The sequence below is a fragment of the Falco biarmicus genome, chromosome 6, assembly GCF_023638135.1.
Source record: "Falco biarmicus isolate bFalBia1 chromosome 6, bFalBia1.pri, whole genome shotgun sequence".
Taxonomy (NCBI): Eukaryota; Metazoa; Chordata; class Aves; order Falconiformes; family Falconidae; genus Falco; species Falco biarmicus.
Genome location: NC_079293.1, coordinates 25335656 through 25357924, shown reverse-complemented (window position 1 = coordinate 25357924; position 22269 = coordinate 25335656). Strand labels below are relative to the sequence as shown.

General features: G+C 39.4%; 2 protein-coding genes across 5 annotated transcripts in view; one reads left to right on the top strand and one right to left on the bottom strand.

Moving 5' to 3' along the window:
- Positions 1-14746, bottom strand: part of TRAPPC12 (trafficking protein particle complex subunit 12) — a 61772-nt gene extending 47026 nt beyond the window's left edge. For all 4 annotated transcript variants that reach the window (XM_056343125.1, XM_056343126.1, XM_056343128.1 and 1 more), the window contains exons 1-3: positions 14635-14746; positions 12702-13918; positions 8149-8265 (exon numbers count right to left, since the gene is read on the bottom strand). In XM_056343125.1, the coding sequence (XP_056199100.1) occupies positions 8149-8265; positions 12702-13918; positions 14635-14731 (1431 nt within the window). In that variant the 5' untranslated portion in view covers positions 14732-14746. The remainder of the gene's footprint in view (positions 1-8148; positions 8266-12701; positions 13919-14634) is intronic.
- EIPR1 (EARP complex and GARP complex interacting protein 1) overlaps positions 14715-22269 on the top strand; it is an 89478-nt gene continuing 81923 nt past the window's right edge. The window contains exon 1 of the mRNA XM_056343129.1: positions 14715-14867. Within this exon, the coding sequence (XP_056199104.1) occupies positions 14730-14867 (138 nt within the window). The 5' untranslated portion in view covers positions 14715-14729. The remainder of the gene's footprint in view (positions 14868-22269) is intronic.

The following is a 22269-nucleotide window of genomic DNA, read 5'->3' as shown; positions in this document are numbered from 1 at the left end:
TTATACAGAACAACTACTAGGAACAGCTGAAAGGTTTTCATACTCTTTAGCACCCATTTTGCAGCCATATAGTTCAAAGGGTCACTATAGAGATCATCATGCACTAATCACCTCATCTCTCTCCACTGCACTGTCAAATCCCAGACAAAAAATTGAGTTCCACTGGAAATGCAGAAGTTGGCTGACAGCAAGACCACGAAGCAGCATAGCACCTTCTGAGACATCTACACTCTTATGGAAGTGCAGGTATCGATAATGCATTTGTGTATCAACTTAGAAAAGCAGAAAGACACGGACGTGAGTTACCTAAAATTTATTGCTCTTCTGCAGGGACAAATTAATTTCTTATTATCCTTAGAAAAGAAATGGACACAGACTCTAAAACCACTCAACTTTTCTTTTCAAATGAGAGTTAGGATCCAAAAGTAATAATGGAACATTTATGACAAACTTAGGTGCTACAATTCTTGAAATTCTATTTCAGGCATAGAAAAAAAATACTTCTTTACAGAACAAGATAGCCAGGAGAAGCAAATCTGACAATCATTGTGAAAGCAGTCTTTGCCGGAAAATGAAACAATATTCATCATGACTTCAAAATCAGAGCTGCCTGCTGGTCATGGAGCGTAATTCTCTGTGGAAGCTTACTAGAAGGCTGCTAGCAGTATAACTTAATTTGAAATTAGCAGGACACATTGATGTCTCTGGCAAATTGTACTAGACTTACAGTTGCCTGAGTTGCCAGTCCACCAGAAATCTTTGTCCTGTTATTTCAAACACCCCTCAAAACCTCGGAAGTCAGTCACTTTCACATTTCCTGTAGTCTACAGCCACACAGTTCTAACAACCTGGGTCCATTGTTCCTAAAAGCAATAGGGATAAATTCCGTTTGTAAGTCATATGTAGAGGCTCAAAGCAAATATGGATACTACTGCTTCAGATACAGCATCAAAAAAACGGAACAATATTCTCAAAGAATTAAATTATTATTCTATGATGATCAGGGCATGGTCATCCAGCAACAGTTGTGTGAAAAAACTATTTTCTCCTACAGAAAATACTATCAACCAAATATTATTACCAAATTGTTCGCTAACACAGTATCAGCCTAGCAGAAGAGAACTTCCCTCCACACATGACATTAGCAAATCTTTTTTTCACAGAAAGTATGGAACTATTCTTCCTTAAATGAAAGCCACCAGCTGGTATGGCTTCTGTGAATCCTACACACTACTGGTACAGATGTTTACCATGTGAAGGGATTTTTCTGGTCTCTAACAACATGAACAAAAAAACCCCAAAACTAAAAAAAAAAAAGAAAACATCCCAAAACATTTCAGTACTGACTGCTGTACACACCCCAAAGCTAGGATAAGCAGACTAGACACCCAATAGACAATCCAACTGCATTATTCCTTGCAGAACTTCTCTGTTACCCACAAAATCAAAAGAGGTCCTCAGTGAGGTTTATATACAGATGGCGAAACTGGTAAAACAGGTTTCAAATAAAAAAAAAAATATATTTTTCTTTAAGACAGACAGAACCAGTCCAGTTATTTTTTATCTTTTCATTGAAGTTCTTAAACTGCCGGAGATTTTAATACAAGGACTTTAGGTTTAAATCAAAAAAAGCAGATGGTAGTGCCTGGATTTTGTCAGACTATTACCCTATAGAGGTAGGCACTAAAGGCTTTATGTAGCTTGAGGTGGTAAAACTTGCATGTTACAGAGCCCCACTGCCTTCCCCCTCCTCTTCCATGACAGCTTATCTTGCACACAAACCCAATGTGACTTTTTTGGAACAAAAATAACAGTACATTTATTAACTTACTGCTTCTTTTGATTGCAGCTTTAAGAAATAAAAGATTACGGTGTAAGGTGATGCCCTGGTTTTAGCTAGGATAGAATTAATTTTCTTAGAACCTGGGGGAGTGCTGTGTTTTGGATTTGGTGCCAGAATAATGTTGATAGCCACAACTGAAAACATCACTGTGTTAAGTAACATTTACGTTAAGTCAAGGACTTTTCAGTTTCTTGGGTCCTGTCAGTGAGAAGGTCCAGAGGAGAGGGACACAAAAAGCTGGGAGGGAGCATAGCCAGGGCAGCTGACCCAAACTAGCCACAGAGATACTCCCTAACACAGAAAATCATGCCGAGTATATAAACTGGGGGGAGTTGCCAATCGCTGCTCAGGGACTGGCTGGGCATTGGTCAGTGGGTGACAAGCAACTGTATTATGCATCACTTGGTTATTTTCCCTCCTTCCCTCTGGATATTATTCTTCTTCCCTTCTTTCTCCTTTTCGTTATAATTGTTGTGCCTATTAGTATTTTTATTTTATTTCAATTATTGAATTGTTCTTATCTCAAACCTCAAGTTTTACCTTTTCCCCTGATTTTCCCCATCCTGCTGCAGGGGGTAGTGGTATATGAGCGAGCAGCTGCTTGGTACTTAGTTGCCATCTGGGGTTAAACCACAACATGCAATCAACTCTCACCTCCTTATTTTACTGACTTACGCTCCACTATTTTCAAAATAAGAACCTGACTAAGGCTATCATGATCCCCTTTTAATAAAAGCAATAAAAGGAAACAGCCTAAAAACCACCTGAAATGGAGTCAGCAATATGAGTTCTAAATTCTGATAAATTAAAATCTAAAGGTCTAGTAATGCTTCTGGTCCACTTGGTCAAAGTTAAAAGTAACTGTGATATTCTGTACATCCCAGTGCCTTCGATATGCCAGTCTTCTACAAAGAGGGATGAAGAAATGGGATGTAGGAATACTAGGGTAGAAGAGAATTCCAGTTACTAAAACTAGAATGTTTCTAGTTCAAATACAAGAATAGCACTGAAGATGTTACATTTTTTAGATTCAGAAATGAAGAAAACTTCTAATGAAGTAAAATGACCCAATACAAGACAAAGTTGTAGTCTGTCTGGAAAACCATTTTTTACATTTCTTCCTTTTCTAATAAAATGTCGTAAGAACTTCAGTTATCAGAGTTTTCACTATATCTGAAACACTCTGGTTTTATTCTATTATGAAGATGTTCACTGATTTGGACTGAAAAAAATTACTACTGAATAGCTGAATACATTTTTTCACATACATAACAGTTCCTTGGAAGTCTTATGCAGGCCAGTTTTGCTTTATTTTTTTAATTACTGTTGAACAAAGATCTCAGACATATGATTGCATAAGTGTTCATGTTTCTTCTTTGTATACAATGCTGTACATTGTCTTCTTGAATGAAAGCAGTGAAGCTCAGAATATGCAACAAATATGCCTAATACCCAGGTGGAATTCTTCTGTCAAGCAAAAAGAATCACACAGACTGGACATCTACAGAAAAATGTGTTCAATGCAAAGGAAACTCACCTGATACATGAAGACAATTTATAACAGTATTAAGGTATTAAGTCTCTCAGGAAAACAATTTTCACTTGAAGGTAAGTCACTCATATTTTATCCAATAAATTGACGCTTCTTAGTGGAAAAATGCAACCTCTCCCACAAGACCCCAGTTACTGCTTGTGCTACTTGCATCTCTCAGCTCAAATCAGCTACAAAAATGTTAGAAATTGCTTACTGATTTCGAAATAAAGGAATGTCCACCTATATCTTTAAGGATCATTTCTAACTTAAAGTGAATATGTATGCCATACCACTATATCCAAATTTGTTACACTTGAAAATATATGTAAGATCAAGCATTAATCACGTGCAAAAGTAACTGTATATGATTTTTTTTTAAATAGACTCAAAGGGAGCCATTAACTCTACATGTAACACCATTAAAGTGATTAAAATGTCCTCCTCCACTAGCTATGACATTCTTCTCCCCTGTAAATTACATTGGTAGAGCACTTCCACGTCAGTTAAGAAAATGTAGTTAGTAACCCTTTCCTAGTCTAGTAGCTTGAAGAAATGATTGCATACTTAAAAGCAAAACTTGCATATTTATAGTGGCAAGATACAGTAGGGTTTTTTTTTTGTTTTTTGTTTTTTTTTTTTTTTTTTTTTAATTAGGTATGGTAACTATCAAAGACTATCTCCCTATGGCTGCAAACACCTCAACTCAAAACACCACAAAGGTCTCTAGGAAGAAATATTATGCTGTTTGTTCAAATGAGGGTAAACAATCTAAAATATGGAATAACAGGAACTAACATAATTGCAGCTTGCACCTTGTATGTATAATGTTTTTGCTGCTATAAAATGAAGTACCGCTGTGAAGACAAGCTTTAGCTTACATTTATTTGCTCTAGAGGTAAATGCATGTTCCTACACCAGATTAATGAAACTTCTCAAACTGAAAACTCATATTTTATTTTCTATTGAAATACATAAACACTTAAGAGTTACACATCTGTAGAGGTTATTTACAAGTTATCACCTCAACGATAAGCACCTAGGTTTACAGAGTTACTTTGCTGAACCACTCCAGCACTCCTACAGCTCTTAAAAGCCTCAAAGTTGTAAACTACTTCCAGTGCACCACCTCTGTAGCATTACCCTACCAGTAAAGCATTTCCAACACACTGTTATCCATAGCAGAAATTTAAAATGTGAAAATACAGTTGTTCAATAAACCAACTATGCATCTTTGGGTTACTGGTATAAATCTCACGCAAAACTGAGACCAAATTCATGCTGAACAAACAATTTTGTTAGCTGAGTTCAGTTCCTAGTGAGCAACTATTTGTCTTAAGAATGATATTGCTGCCAGCAGACTCATCAGAAAAGGCGCTCCTTTGCAAGTTCAGCTTACTACCTTCTTGATAACCCTTTTTCTTCCCTGACAACTAATTGTACTTGAGAAAACTTCTGCAGACTGTTTGCACTATGATCCCCCCAAAAGGACTTCAGTCTCCAACACTCTTTGCTACAAGCACTAACTTAACCTTACCAACAGAATTGGGTTTTAACTTGTGTAAGTAAATATTTATTACTGGAACTTTTAGAAGGAAGGTGACAAGTTACTGATGCAAGGATGTACACTGGAATCAACCCAATTTAACATATTATTTTGTGACCCTGCTGAATGGAGCTAGAATATGCATTTGAAGATGTAATCTAGGAATTACTGTCAAAATATGAGGACCATACCACTAAACAAGAATCAGATGATTTACAGTATCAGAATAACAGAAAAGGTAAAACACAATCATTAACATGCAAAGTCATGTAACTTACAATATAATGTGCTGAGTTCTGGACAGTGATAATAAAAAGATGTTAGCTTGAATTGCAGGAGATTCTAAGAGCTCCTAGGATGATTATGAAGATGCCCATAATAAGATGACTAGAGAAGTTATTTTCGCCTTAAAAAAAAAAAAAAAAAAAAAGGAAGTGGAAGTGGAAGTGTCACTGCTGTCTACCCATACAAAGTAGCAGAGGAGAGGAAGCAAATACTAAGAAGAAAAAATGACTTAATCTTTTTTCTAATCAAAGATAAAGTTGTTTACAACAATTTAAGTGTTTTGATCTCATGTTGCGTTTTGAGAGAGGGCTGATTAGAATTCCTTTGATTTTCAACCAAAGGAATGAAGTTCTGGAATAGCTTTTGAAAGTAGCAGCAATGTATCTGTATTTGTTAACACAGTCAAATAAGCTAACAGAAGCAACTGTATGATGGAAGAGAGGAGCTCCAGAGTTGCAGATGAAGACATGTGTTATGAAGATTTGGGATACCGATGAGCTATTTAGCATGCTTTCCCCATCCACACAGAATTAAAACAGCAACGAGAGACAAATGAAGCGTTTTCCTCTGGAGCAGACAGGCTTTGCATTTTATTTTTTTCCTTTCCTTCCCATAGTAAGATCAGGTTCACCCAAGACTATCTGAGAATTTTAACCTAACAAATTTCTTCATAACAGGACTTCACATTCACTTGTGGTTTCACCTGCCACCAGTGCCTTCCTACAGCACGTGACAGTTTGAGATTTTTAGATGGGATCCCAGTTTTACACATCTAAATTCAGATGCGATCAGCAACTGTGCTGATTAGATAGATCTCTTTTGACTAAAGAGTTCAGGTATGAGCTCATATGCAAACACCTAAATAACAGCTATCAGTTTGAAGCTGAAGTCTATCCTAATTCTATGCTTGTCTCTTCTGTACTACAGACCCCTTTGAAGTAGACTGTTTTGTTGCTGTCCATTACTGCAAGGGATTGAACTGGATGACTGAAACAATCTCATTAATTCTCATATGTCATGTGTAGTTTACATGGATATCAAACAAACAACTCATGAAAAAAACACCTTACCCTTATGGAAACTGCATAGCCATATTCTCAACTTTCACCAGTTTTTATCCAGATGTTAATGAAAATATTCCCTGCAAGTGGTCCTTTGCATGAAAAGATATATTCACTGAATATATTTTGTCAGGAGTTCATTTACAAAAAAAGTAAATTTGGTGGTTGCCAACAGAGCACATTACGTGTCATCTTGGCCTACTGTGTATGTAAAAAGCATACATCATTACTAATTAATATTATATAGCATGGGATTTTAACATTTCCAAGTCTGAAATACATTTTACCTTTAAGACTGTTGCTAATCAGAAACAAATTTTCTACATTAAGAATTGCAGAAAAACCAGCAATGGCTGCAAGAAAAAAAAAAATCACCCCAAAACCCCAAACCAAAACTAATTATCACAAAAAGAAAGAGTTCTGCAAAAAACCTGAGGAATAGTGATATTGCTCAAGAGCAACCCATAGCTAATGACTAGAAACCTTGAAAACCGAAAAACATCCTGACTTCTAGCTGAATGACTGCATTTTTACCTAAACCTCCCCTCTATTAAGACAAGTTGTAAAAAAAAAAAAAAAAAAAAAAATCAAATCTGCTACAGGTAGCAAAAAATCTGACAGCTGCAGATTGCCTCCTATCTTCTCTGCTTTGATCGTAAAAGCCTTAACACTGATCTGGAGCTTAAAGACCATACCCAAAGCCAAAACAGTATCAGTGGCAGCACTATATTTAAAGTACAAGGGTCTGTATCATAGAAGAACATTTTGCATGGACACAGCCACCAGGCCAAATAGAAAAACATTTTCCATAGGTCAAAATTCCTCTTCTGGAAGAGGGAAACGAAGTGCAGAAAAAGGCTTTTCCCACTTAGACACCGCTGGAGACAAGATTTCTTATTAAGATATCTTTTCCCCTCTAAACTCTCAAGTTAATCAAAACATTGAGACTAAGAAAAACATCTATCTCCAGGATGGAGATCACAATCTTTTTTTTCAGGTCTCGTTTCAAAAATTACCTCTCAATTCCTTAACAGTGCTTGCAGAGACCACATAGAGCTTTCCTAACACAACAAGAAAGTCTCTTCTGGAGCTTTACATGTAATGCAACACAAACGAATGAAAAGATGTTAAGTACTAAACGCAGACTGTCCTAACGCTTATAATTCTTCACTGCCTCTCCTCGGTAATTTTTCACCCATTTTTCAAAAAATAAAATAAGCTTAATATATTTTGACATTTCAACTGATTAAGTAAGGCTCAGTCATATAATAGCAATGAACTTCATACAGGAATACAATGTTTGAAAGAACAAGGCAAGATTGAGAAGGCTGCTAGATGCAACTATGTCCATGTCCAAAATATTTACACTAAGGAAGGGATTTTAACTCGGAGAAAATTAAGCTTTCATTTGGAAGTAATTTAGTTTAATTATCCTGTACTGAAATAAAAAAGCAGTTGATATGACATCATCAGCTTTGCTTACCATTTACAAATGGTATGTCTTAACTTTTGTAAAATACCGAGGTGAAAACATGAGAAATATACATGCAGATAAAAAAAAAGCAATTAAAATGTTTTGCCACCATTTACATTACCTAAAGCTTATCAGCTGATAAAATTCACAGTAAAATTACCTTTTTTCTAAGTTTTGCACATTAAAAAAAGTATGTTTACTACATCATCTAAAACAGAATAGCTAAATCCCAGTGTCATTCCCACTAAAAACTACATTTTGGCTAGTACTTTCACAGTATCATGAATAGACTGATACGTAGATTTTATTTTACTTTTTTTGAGTTTCTCCTCACAGTCAATAGCTCCCAATTATCTTGAGGGAAGCATGGTACTTAATATATATTCAATTATGAAGATTGTTACTTACAATTAGCTGTTTCAAGCCTACAAATGACTGTTCTACAGAGTTGGCATTTAAAACTTGTCTCTTCACTGCAGCTTGCTCCCCCAAGAAACGAAGCATTAAGTCTTTCACTGCATCTCCCTTGGTGTTCATGGAACAAAAAAAAAGAAACATAACAAGACACTTTTAAACATTACTTTAGCAAAATAAATGTTGAATTAAAGCTGAGCAACACAGTTGTTTTCCCTTGAGAAATGTTTATTTTCCAGTACTTTTTGAGTGAAATGAATATAAATGCATATATATTCACAGCATTTTAATGAAAACTTCTAGATTTACTCTACGTTATTTGCTATATTCTTTTTTTCCCCCAATATTTAGGTTTCAGTTACCATAGAAACATTCAGGCTTATTTGCTTCTCATTTTATTATTCTTCAAAGATCTTACAAAATACTTTTCAGAAGATCTTACAAAACATAGTAAGTTTTACAGGTTTTCATAATGGATATTCATGTTGAAAGGATATATTATCCAAATATATGGATAATAATATTGAAACTAATCAAACATAAACATGCACATGATCAGACAGCCTTAAGTATCCACAGAAAATGAACTTGGAAGTATTCTTAATTTCAAAATAATTAACTGCAGGAATCAGTTAGGGAAAGCGAGTTACCTGAGCTCAGTAATTTGAAAACTTGAGACTAGTGGAGACATACAGATTTCTGAAGTTAAGACAGCATTAATTCTATATTTTACAACATGGAGCAGCTAAAAGGAAGTGTGTCCAAATTAGGTTCTATTTCCAGCTCTGCTGTCAATAAACTGAATAATTCTGTATATTGCACTCTCTGTGCCTCTTATCTTTGTTCTACTACCAGTTTCTGTGCCTTCCTGTCTGGCGGCCGACATGCTTGTGGTTCTGTGTACTGGAGATTTTCAACAGGTAGTAAGAAATTCAACCTTAACATCAAGCAGCCACTGAAAAACTGTGGACCACACACCGACAGATATTGAAAATGGTGTTAACTACTGTTTACACGCTCTTCAAGTACCAAGTCTGCCAAAGAGTGTAGGACAGGGTGCAGGGGAGCAGGGCCTAGTCTTGCTGGGACTGTGCAAATTGCTATACACAAGAGAATTCCCTATGGTGTCACAAGTCACCACATGCCAGGAGCAAGTAACAAATTACTTCTGTAAGATTTTTGCCAATCTTACATTTTTATGCATTTTTAAAACAATATACTTATATTTTTGTTTTTAAACAGAAAGCAATTTATAGCCCACATTTAGCCAGAGTAAAGATCTATCTGTTTCACCATCCTTTTGGGGAATAGCAAATGTCTATGGAAACAGTGTAAGAAAGAGCATAAGCTCATACTGGTCTTTGCCAGCTTAAAACAGCCAGAACTTCATGGTGCACTTGTGCCAGGGGACATACTTGCCTACAGTTTTTAAACACCCACCAATAGACACACCTCCCATGAAATTTGTCTTGCTTGATTTTCAGTCTGTTTTCCTAAACAAAAGTACATCTGAGGGCAATGAATTATACAATTTAAAAACAGTTACATGGGCTGCAGAACAGTAACTCATTTTATGCTTATTACTCAACAGTTCTTTTGTCTTAAAAAACAGCAAGTCATAATCCTCTATTTAATTCTTTGATGAATTTTAGATCATTATTGCTCTTATAAGCCAAAGGGTCTGCTTCCTTTTAGCTACCACTCACAACAGAGAACCTGTTCACTCCTCACATCCCTCCTCTGCAACTCGCTTTAATTCCATTTTATTGTTTCAGATCTGTAGTAACTAGAACAGCATGCAATATTTAAGATGCTAAAGCAGAAAGTGACTATGCAAAAATATAAGCATACAAAGGAATACTTGCAAAAATCCCTTTAAAGGAAAACACTTAAAGAACTGTGTTAGGAACCTGTTAGCACAGAGAGCAAGAAGCAAGCCACAAAGCCTTTTGCCTAAAAAAAAGGTGAACTGCATAAAATACAATAAAGCTTAGCTATGATAAAGGTAATTGCCATTAATGTTTGCACTTTCCCCATGGACAGTGATGGGAAACAGGTCTGTGTTTTCTGTCTAGTTTCTTGAGGAATGAGACTGCAACTACTGTTTCACTACATGGAATGTTTTTACCTCTAATGTGTCACTAATCCTATAAATAAAAAAGATTTCCATCTTTTGGACAGAAGTTTGAAGGATTAAGAAAAGACAGTATATGCAAAAGACGTAAATACAAAATAATTTTTAATCCCTCCCTACAGTACTCTGGAGGAAGAAAACTGGAAATTAATGTAATGAAACAAAGGACATAATGACAGCAGATAATGGAAGGAGCACAAAAAGTAGTACTCCAACCTGTTCCCACACTCAGAGCACAGGTACAGGCAATCAATACCACACACAATCAAGGTAAGTTTAAAAAAATGTTTCTTGAATGATCAGCAAAAAGTAGCACACACCTGAAATTGAGAACATTTAGTAATTTTCTTGGTATGATTTATCCACTTAACTTTTAAGACAATGCACCTGCAGTAAGAAACACTTCCCAAGTGAGGAGGGGAAAAAAAAATAGAGTACCAGCTCTTCAGTATATGTCATACAAAATTTCAGTCATTCCTGAAGCACACTCACAGCTCATTGTAAATACTATTTTCAACTAACAACTTTGTCAACTGCATGCAGCCTGGTTTAACATCCTGCATTAAGATTTAGCATTAGCAAACTATTCACACCAAAGCTTTAAAGCCCATTGTTGGAAGCTGATTTAACATTGAAAACATGCCTCCCACAATGTTTCCGTTGACATTTAGAGTACTCTACAATTATAGTTTCAGTTAAATACACAATTTGCAGTATTAGAAACCTACAGAACAATGATACCCAACTAAGGGATGTCAGGTCAGTCAAGGCCCACACTCGGGCCACTGAAAAGCAGTAACTGTAAGTGAGGACAGCTGAATAAACATAAAGCACTTCAAAACTTCTCCCTGCCTGACATGTCAATATGACTGCTTATAAACTATGATCACTGAAGAAAGCAGCAGGAATGCCCTTTAATTCCATTGATGATTTTACATCAGGTCTTACCATACAAATACATCACACATACATTGCCATAATGTCTTCTTTTCACTTACTGTACCAATTGGTAGATCTACATATATGCACGTGCCCAGTTTCAGGGAATCATCAGCACAAAGAAGCCTTTAATCCTTGACTGGACTAGGGAAGGTGAAAGAGAACTACTGTAAAAAAAAAATAGAAAAAAAAAAAAAAAGGGAGGCCCTCATCCTTGGGGCCTGCAGAAGGAAGGGATCATTCCTTCTGTCCATCTCATTAGCTGTCAGAAGAGAAATACTAGACACTCTTGAACTACTCATCAGGGTCTAAGGGACTTTTTTAGGGAGGTGGGAAGGAGTATTTTCCTACTACAGTGGTTTTTTTCATGCTAATTACTGGGCTGTGATGACAAATAAATATTTTAAGATAAAGGTAACCCAAGAAGTAGTAGCAGCACGGCGTATGTCTAAAACTGGTACAACTTGTTGTTTGTGACAGAAATCCAAGATTTGTCAGATAGTTCAGCTACAAATTAAGAACTGATTCCCTCCAGAAACTTTTCTGATAGTTCCTGCAAATTCAGAAGTTCCTGCAGCCTGCCCTCTGCTTAACTACTGACTGACAATCTTTGTTATGCTACAACTAAGGACTGAAGTATCCAAACCCTCAACACCACCCCTCTAGACAACAATTCTATTATCCAGAGACATAGATATGAAAGAGTAGGATTAGCCTATTTCAAGAAAAATATTCCATTAAGACAGTTAGCCTTTGGCTGAGCAGTCAGGATAAAATTGCTTCATGAGAAATACTGAACAGATCCAAGTGAATTTCTCAGATTGTGAAAAAACACTTTATGCCTTCTCACCAATTGGGAACTGACAGAAGAGAAAGAAATTACTTTCCACCACCGTGTTTTTTCCTTCATGATCTCATCTAGAGTTTTCCCTTTAATTGTGGGGTTATCCCTTCCCAGGAGCTTACTCTAGCACTCAACCTTTCTTACAGGTTATACCTTTCTACTGCTTAGGGAAGATACAAATGATGCGATTTCGGTCAGTATTAACATTACTGAGAACACTGTGAACACCACTGAAAAATATTATCTCCGACTTCGTTGCAAGAGCGAATTCCCCAACCAAACTTTGCAGTACAGCATACTGATTTTGTATATACTCCAAATATGAGCATTATCTACTAACTAGGAGGACCAGAAACAAACTACTTAAAACCACAGTTTTGGATTCTATGGAAACTGTTAACACTATTTTCATCATACCCAACAAATTTCACTACGAATAGATCAGAACCCATTTTAGCCCCTTCATGTACGTGTAGGCAGTGACATTAAGTTTTCTACTAAGGATTGAAGTAATATGCACAAGGTGACCATCAGCAACAATATGAAGCACTAGGATATACAGATTATCAGACAGCTCTTTCACAGCATTTCTAAAATACAAGCATACCCTAAGATACAATAGGCTCTTACCTGGATATTATCAAATTTTAATCCAGGCATGGTGAGATTCTCTTTATCTATAAACACAGTGCTGTATTGTTGCGTGGCAACTGATACAAGAACATTTCTAGTTTCCTCACTAGGTAGCCAAGCATCATTTCTTCTGTCTAGTTCACTCATATTTAAGGCTGTGGCAAATGGATCGTCACTCCCAGCAAAGACAGCCTGGATTTGTGAGAACGGCTTGGGAGACTGAGCTATTTCTAGGGACGATGAAGGACCACCTGCTTCAGGTCTCCCATTTTGCACAGAGAAAGTAGGGTTAGGTGAAGAACAAGAACTGTCTCCACCATTAGAAAGAGATGACATTTGCTCTGGAACTGAAGAGCTTGCATTGGGATTACTAACAGAAATAAAACTGGACGTGGTAAATGAATCAAAAAAATCAGAAGCTAAAGTATTAGTGCTAACGGTATCACCAAAGAACTTGCTTAGACTAGGACTTGGCTGAACCACCTGTGGATTAGACTTCACTGGAGTCTCAATTATACTACTAAAACTGGGAGATTTTACCATCTGAGGCTCAAAACCATCTGGTAGGAACAACTGTGGCTGGGTATTAACATTGTTTGCTTGGCTGAAGATGGTACACACGGGAATAGGCTCAACCTCAGAAGATGGTTTGCTAGTATAACGCGATGATATCTGGTCCTCAGGTTTGTTTTCATCGATATTACTTGGTTTTGTTTCAACAGGAACACTGTCTCCCAACTTTGGTTCTTCCTTCACTGCTTCCTGAATTGATTCTTCCTTTAAAGATGCCTGATCATCCGTTCCAATCTCAGAAATGTCTTTGGGCGTTTCTTCATGCTCAGTTTCACTCTCATTACTTAAAAATTCTTCTTTATCCACTTCTGCTTGTGTTTTTTGACTATCTTTAGCTTCCATTTGTTCTACGATCTCCTGGAGACAACCAAGTTCACCTGTGTCATCTTCACTGTTGTTTGGAGAATCTGAAATAATGACGCTCTCCATCATTTGTTCATTAAGTTTATCTACAAAATTATTAGAGTCTTCTGATACAGTTTCATTCCCTTCAGACTCAAATTCATCTCCACCAAGATCAATGGTTTCCTCATGAAAGAGAATTTCTTCCTGAGTTTTCTGTTGAACTAGGTCTCTGCTGTCATTTTCATCTGAGGCGCTCTTCACATCCTTAGCATTACTTTCACTATTTGCCATGGTCCCTGAAGAGGGAAAAATCCCCAACAAAACGAGTATTAGTTTTATTGCTTGGGTATTGTTCAGGTGCCACCCTGAAACTCCTGAGTGCCAAACAAATACTTAAATCCCTGCTTTTAAAATTTAGTAATATAAACTAAAATAAAACTATTTGACATCTTTCATTTAACGTTTACCCACAACATAAATTAATTCTGAAAGAAGTTTACTCTTTACCCTTTTTGCAAGTCGCACATGTATTTGGATTGAAAAGTAAATGCCTCCCACTGAACACAGAAAAAACAATATTCGCTTTTCTGCTCGTAACGACTAGCTTGGTCTCTATTTAAAACAAGGAAGGGGAGAGTTCACGGCTGTCACTAGGGCAGGCAGCTGAACCAGCTGGCCGCGCCGGAGATGCGCCCGGCGGCGCAGGGTGCGGACCGGCCGCGCTGCTCCCATGGCCCCGCGGGTCCCGCCACTGCCCGCCCCGCGGTCCGGGCCTGCCTCCAGCGCCGCCGCGGGGCCCCCCAGCCCTGCCCGCCCCGCGGCCCGGCCGGCCCTGCGGCGGGGGTGGGCGCGGCCTCCCCCAACCGCCTCCGCCAGCACCGCCCCAGGCGGCGCCGCCGCCCTCCCTCAGGGCCGGGGTCCCAAGGCCGCCTCAATACCCATACGCCTGGGCGCCCCTCTACCAGCTCAAGGGCCGCTCAGGCCGCTCCCGCCCCCCCTGCCCTGCCCTCACCTCCGCGCCGCGGCGGCGACACCCCGGCTCCGCCACCGCGCAGGGCGCCGCTCCCCACCGCGCCTGCGCCGCGGGCCGGGCGGGCGGGAGTGCGCATGCGCGAAGGTACCTCCCGGAAGCGGCGGGCGACGGGGAGCGCCGAGGGCCAGAAAGCCGGCGGGCAGCGGGGTGTGCCGTGCTGCGAGACCACGATGGAGGACGATGCGCCGGTGATTTATGGGCTGGAGTTCCAGGTGGGTGCGGGGTGAGACTCACGGAGGGCTGGCGGTTGTCGGCCGTATCTCCGGGAAGGCGATTGCTGCGGGGCTGGGTGTGTGGTGAGGTGCGGGGCTGCTGGGGCGGGCTGTGGAGCCCTCTCAGGGGAGACGGGCGTCCCCTCGCCCCCTGGGCCCGTGCTGGTGACACCGCTGGATTTTCGTGATTCTTGGCACTTGCCTGTCGCGTTGGGGATTTTAAAGGTACCTGAGCGGGGAGCGGGAGTTGGTCCCTGCGCTGAAACTTGCAGTTTCCAGGGCAGGTGCGTCGGTGTGGGGGCAGGGGCTGGGGCAGGGGCTGTTTTCATCATGGTTGTGTGCAGCCTGGCTGGAGAGAGCCCCTGCTCCGGCCCCGGCCCTGGCCCGCCTCTGCAGAAGCCTTTGGCTCTGGGGTGATGGGAAAATACCGGCAGTCTCCAAGAGATTCTAGAGGGTGTTTTTTTCTTTCCAGAAATTAGGAACACACACCACCCATCCATCCCCAAAACAGCTCTTGTAAGGCAAGAACATGAAACTGTTTTCAGTGAATTGCAAATTTTAGTTGGTAGAGCTTACCCCATTATAAAGCTACTTGATGTTTGTGGGATCTCTTGCTGAGGGTTCCATGTCTGTGCATTTGTCGCATGGGACAAATTTGTCCGTTATATTTGTGTTTATGGCTATGAGGAAATGGGGCTGTCTAACTTAGCTTAAGCTTCATACAAGAACACAGGTCTCGCATTTAATAAAGTTTCTACAGGTTCTGGGAAAATAAAGAGCTTGGTAGTTGGATGGGTGAGAGGGACCCTAATTCATGGTTCTTTCCCCCAACAGGGTTTTTACTCGGTGGTTACGTGTTCTCTTTGGCAACAGCTGGCTTGTCGTTGTTGCCATTATAGCAGTAATAGGAGGCGCTGTGTTTCTTCTGCAGCTCAGAGAGCAATGTGTTCATTCAGTAGGTGTAGTAAAATAAATATGTACACATGCACATTTATAAAAATGCTTGTACAAAGTAAAATACGAAGCTTCTTTGTAACAGGTTTGGGTGTCCTCATTACTGACTTGTGTACTCTTGAATATACCCATAGGTCTCCTTAGCAAATACTTGGTTTTCTTCTTGTGTAGGAGCTAGTGTGTAATAGTCACCTGTACCAAATGTTGAACCTACGGAAGTCTGATAATATGCTGTCATTTTGTGATTGGCTAGAGGCGGCTGTAACTCACACTTCAAAATTAACAAAACTTAAACTTATGCAGAATAGAATATTTATCCTGTAATTAATAAGATTCATGGCTTCTTTCTAGTAGGTCATAGATAATAAGTGTTCTCGAAATTTTGGAAGGCTAGCCAGTGTGTTGGGGCCTACATGGACCTGTACCCCCCATTGCCCCAAATCATACAACTCCTACTTATCTCTTCTGCCAAGTATGGAACAGGGCTGTCTGGTGGGAGGATAAAGCAAAAGGACTAAGAAAGCGGCTGTAATAAAAGGAAATTTCAATTAATGCAGATCATTTAAGGAGAAGGTGAGGAAAGAAAAGATGATTTATGGCTAAGTTGGAAAAGGAATTTAGAAATGAAGGTACTATTTTTGATCTCTGTTAACTGCCAGTGTGGCTTTAAAATAAATTGCATTTCTATGCTTTCTGAAAAAGGCTGTGATTGAGAGACTTTAACTTAAAAGTGGCTTGGTTTTTCCAACTTGCATCTCTAGGTCTAGTAAGACAGAATATATTCTTTGTAAGCCTGCTTTCTTCTGTGTTTATAGACAATAATAGCTAGCTGCATCATTACTGCATCATCCAGTGTGTCAGAAGCACTGTGACTGAAAGCATCTCTTTACACTCATTTTTCAGCTCTGTTTGAAGAATTTTGTTGTTTCTTATGTTTGGGTTTTTTTGTTTGTTTTATTGTTTCTGATATTTACTTCAGCTCTATGAAAGCCTATTGAAAACTGAGATTTGCAATTATAAAATATTTAAAAAGAGGGAGGGATCTTAGTAGTCTTGTTACAGATAAAAATTGTATGTCACAAAACCATGGCATCTAGAAGCTACATGAGGGATTGTAGGCTAAGAAGCTACGTGTGCCTCCAGCAGTCAATAAGGATCTGTCTTTGGCCGTTGCCAAAGAAAATGTAGCAGTGCAAATATGCCTTTTGTCAGATCCAGTGTGGCCAGGTTTATAATAACATGAAGCTGTTTTCTCCTAGGCTGCTGCCCACCAACTAATGTGAAATTATTTCTGCAGGTTTTCCGTTAATTTTTATGCCCAAAATGTGTTTTGATATATTGGCATAAGTAAAATAACTTAGAATAACGAACAAATATAAATATCTCTTCTTTTAATCCAGCTTTCATCAAAAAAAGGCTTAATGGAACAGGAAATTGTTATGTAGGAAAACCACATCACTTGCAGTTTTGACACATGAGAATGGAAATCCTGAGCCCTTACACAACTCTGTATAATTACTTAGCATGTGCAACTACTGTTCAAAAACTTACCAAGTAACAGTGAGAAGCAGTTTGGGTTTTGTTGTGTTTTTTGGGTTCTTTTTTCATGGTGGAAGGGGAAGCTAAAGCAAAACAAGATTAAAACTAGGGATTAATTCAGTTTTCTGCATGAGTACTTAAACTTTTGACTTGGTTAGTTCCCACTGTTTTACTGGATGGTGGCAATTTTTTTTGTGTGCTGTTTATAACATTCGCAATACCCCAAAAATGTTTCCTGGAGTGGGTTTTTATCTCTTCAGCATGTCTGTGAGCTATAGGAACTTTGTACAGATATGTAACATCTCTCTGAATTTTAGAGGGTGTTATTCTTTCTGTGACCTTTTTTTTTTAAAAAAAAACCAAAAAAACCCCCAAAAACCAAACCAAAACGCCCTGATATGCCACCGTGGTTGCTCTGATCATCCAACTGAAGTGAAAAAGAGAAAATTAGAGTCAGTGGTGAGTGAAAAATGTGAGATGCAGCTTGAAGTGAGGCCTGAGTGATGTGACTGCAGCTCATGATGATGAATACAGGGCAGCAGCAGTAGCTGCAGAACACTTAAGTACTCAAAGGTTGTTCTTCTGAAATGAACCTTGGTAGACTTTACCAGTACCCTGAATTATGAGAATGTGCTAAATAGGGTCCTAGGGATGTCGACAAGTGCTTTTTTTGTCAGTGAAATTATGTGCTTCTTGTCCATAGGTTGACCTATGTTTACTATATAACCTGGGGTATTTACCCTGTGTTGAATAGGCTTTCATTTTCAGGGATTCAAGATTTTCCCCGTCCTATTCTTTGAGTATTTAAGCAGTGATGTTTTGAGTAGGTCTGTAAGCACTACTGAATGTCTCAAAATACTATATTCGTCTTAGTTTAACAATGAGTGGATGATGCTTATACCCCTGGAAATTTGCTGTGTGAAGGGGTGCTTTCCAGGAGAGATATTTTGGCTCAGTTGCAATGCCAGCTGTGGTTCTTGTGGGGAAAGCCTAAATCTTGCTTGTTTAAAAGTGTGCAGAAGCTAGACAGCGTCATGGGGGGTGGGAGTAAGAACATTACTTGTGCCAGAGAGTGATAGTTATGGAGCATGTATTTGGCACATTTAATGGGTTTTGGGGATACCACAATACCGAGATGAATTTCATTATGCCAGATACTCCTACTGGATGTTACATGTCAAAAGTACACAGACTTGCAAGAGAGAAGCTTAATGAGCAGCAGGGAAGGACAGCAGAAAGCCTGCTGGCTGACCACAGAGCTGTACTACACAAGGGCAACTGCAGCTGCACCCTGAGGCAGGGGCTGGCTGAAGCAGGCTTAAAAAAAGTATACTAATGCTTTGTCAGAGTTTGTGTACTGTGTTATGGTCCTGTCGTGCTTCTTGAATAAGAAATACTTGGCCCATATTGTATTGTCAGTTAGTGGTTAACAGGTCTTGTGAATTTCAACAGAGACTATTGACTTTTAGGACTTGCCTGTTAGTTAGAGTAAGGTGAAACTTAATTTCCCTAGAGTCAAATGTGACTTCTTATCTTAAAGCAGTGCAGTATACCAACTGAAATAAGTTGGTTACAGGTCTCATACAATGTGTGTATATGTGTAATATTAGTATGTATTGAGAATAGCTCAGTTGTCCTACGTTTGATGGAGTAGAAAGCAGCTGTAGATTTATTAGAAGGAGGAGACAAAGGGGACTTTTTAGGAGGGTGTGTGTCACTTGCACAGTACCCAGGGAAACCTGTGCTGCCTCTGTCTTAGCTGAGTTCCCAGTATGGGAGTAGAGCAGGTGTGGAGCATATGGCTCCTGTTGGGCAGTGGTGTTCTCTTCCCTGGGAGAGCTTTTGTGGTCTTCTGTAGGACAAGAGAGAATGGCATAAACAGAATTTATCAAAATTCCTATCTACAGCTTCAGATCACCCTGAAGAGTGGTTGTGAATGGAATTACATCCAGCTGGTGTCTGGTCACAAGTGGTGTTCCACATGGGTCAGTATTGGGGCCAGTGCTCTTTAAAATTTTAAGTTATCTGGATGAGGGGATCAAGTGCACCCTCAGTAAGTTTGCAGAGGACACTAAGTTGGGGGGGAGTGTTGATCTGCTTGATGGCAGGAAGGCTCTGCAGAGGGGTCTGGACAGGATGGACCGATGGGCCGAGGCCAGTTGTACGAGGTTCAACAAGGAGAAGTGCCGGGTCCTGCAGTCAGCAACCCCAGGCAATGCTACAGGCTTGGGGAAGAGCGGCTGGAAAGCTGCCAGGTGGGAAAGGACCTGGGGGTGCTGGCTGATGGCCGGCTGAACATGAGCCAGCGGTGTGCCCAGGTGGCCAAGAAGGCCAACAGCATCCTGGCTTGAATGAGAAATAGTGTGGTCAGCACACCTAGATGATTTTATGTCTTTGGAGGATTTCTTTTGAAAATCGAATCAGTTCAAGAAGCTGCATGATAGTGTCTTAGTGAAATTCCCAGTTTTTGTCTCTGTCCTCTTTCTTTTCTAAGATTGCTTGCCTCATGAGTGCCAATCCTGTATATTTTAATCCAAGCGGAGTGTCTATTCTCTCAATTATTTTCCTGTCTGACTCTCTTCAGGACCCTTCTTGAGGGCAGCGTTGTAGTGGGAGGACTTCTTAGGGAACTTGAATCTAACATACTGTTTGGTTTAAAGTTTTCCTAGGGGAACAAAAGTAGGTAATTGACAAAACTCTCCTAACTAATCCCCCAAAGATCTTCACAATGCATGAAGTGGATCAGGTGGAAACTATTTCTTCTAGGACCCTCAAGTGCAATTAGCAGGATCTTGGTAATGTTAGGTGCAGTACAGACTAATGACAGTATCAAGATACAGTTATGTGAACTTGAAGGAACTATTAAAGATGATTGTTACCATTGTGATTCATGATAAATGAATGGGATCTTTAAGGATAATTGTGCTACACAAGGTTTTGTGTGAGGGTTGTTTCTGTTGCTGTGAGGGCTTATGGAATTTGTCAGCCTTTGAAATAGGGTCAGTGCACTGAACACATGAGTGGTGGGAATTCTTGTGCTGTGCAAGACTTGAAAACAGCTGTCTGAGAGCACTGAAGGTCACCTGAGCATGTGCGCTGCCAGCCTTTCCACTGATAGAGCCACTGCGTCTTACTACAGTCAGTGACAGAGGGTCTCCTACTGTGGTGAGAGAAACAAGGCTGTCCTATGTAAGTAATTATCAAAGTATACCTACTTGAAATTATGCCAGAAGGCAAAAATAATATTCATGACATTAGCAGACAGGGGCTTCTCTGGGGGGACAGGGAACTTGTATTTTTTCTCTAGAATGAGGCACTGGCAAAGCCAGCCATTTCTTTCTGCCCCCACACCACCCCCAAAGTAGCAGTATGTTATTTCTGGGTTTGGGCAGAAGCAGATGGTCAAATAAGTCAGATTTGGGGACCATGGGCAGAATACTGTGTCCTTTACATTTTGTATGGCAAGTTTACTGCTGGTTAGTACAGATTGATTGCATTAATTTTAAATGATGTATGGGTTGCAGAAATTCTTTTGATTATATTAAATGTAATACAAATATTCAGATGTTTGTGTCAGTGCATGTTTTCCCGTTTGCTGATGTCAAAGCAGTGCAATGCATCAGCAAGACAAAATATGTTTTGAAGAAGTAATGATCCTTTTTCCTTTGCCTATTAATGCCCTAAATGGCAACAGTCTAAAAAAGTAATTTTGTGCATTTGGCTGGTATTTCAAAAGAATTCAATAAAGGAAAGTTTCAGGAGAACTTATGAACAAAGGGTAGAGATTCAGTGCATCACAGTTCCATGATGCACTTGCTTTAAACCAACCTTCTTTATCTTATTGAGGTTTGTCATCATGTTCCGCTGGATCGTCTCTTGCTGTTGTCAAGGGCCTTTCTCTCTGCAGGCTCTGTTCTATTTATTTCTCTCAGAGGTTTCATTATTCTGCAGGTGGTCTAAATTGTCAGGGGAAGGTTGAAGGTGATTTTTGCCCAACATCCCACTGAGCTTGGTGTAGGCGTGGACATGACGTCTTCCCTGCATTCTGGCACAGTGATTGCTGTTTCTTCTGCTTTATGCTGCTGTTTGTCATGGTTATATTCTAGGGTTTTGCATGCCCTTTGCATTGCATAAAAATGGCTATTTTTACAGTGGACTTATAGTTAAGGCTTTGTTGTCACATTCTATAAAACTACCTACTTTTGATACCAAAAAAACAGAGACAAAACTCTCTAATACCTGGTTTGGACTGTTAGAAAGCAGACATTGTTTGTTTTTGGCGCCAGATGCACAGGGGATAAGTTCTGCCCAACGTGCATACCAACTTTGTTCACTGTTTATATGGCCAATCTATACATATTTATGACTACAAAAACTACAAGTGTATTCATTACTGTTCCAAGAACTATTTATCATAAATAACTCTTACTACACATGTGTGGCCGAACAGGTTGGGGATCCTCTGGTGGTAGTTTGGGACATCTTCATCCTTTCTTCATCATCTTTGTCATCTTTCTCTTCTTCTCATCCTTTTCATGACCTTCTCTTCCTCTGTCCCTGTTTCAGCACTTTTGGCTTATGTGTCTGTTTTGGACCAGTTCTTATTTTATTAGTAGCTAAACTATACAATACAGTGTTCTACTAGTAACTAAACTACATAATACAGTGTTGTACAGCTCGACAATGTCATGGATATGTTAGTTGCAACGTTTACAGTTAGTTAACCACACTGGTAAAATTCCTCCAGTATCACTAAATCATGCACATTTCCTCATAGAACTGTTGGTGAATATGAAATTTAGCAGTGTAACCAAAAGGTGCTTTGCCGTTCATGATGTTTTATCTTTGCTTGCTAATAATTTTTTCCTAGCTTTAGGACTCCTTTAAGAATGAAATGATCTGATTACAT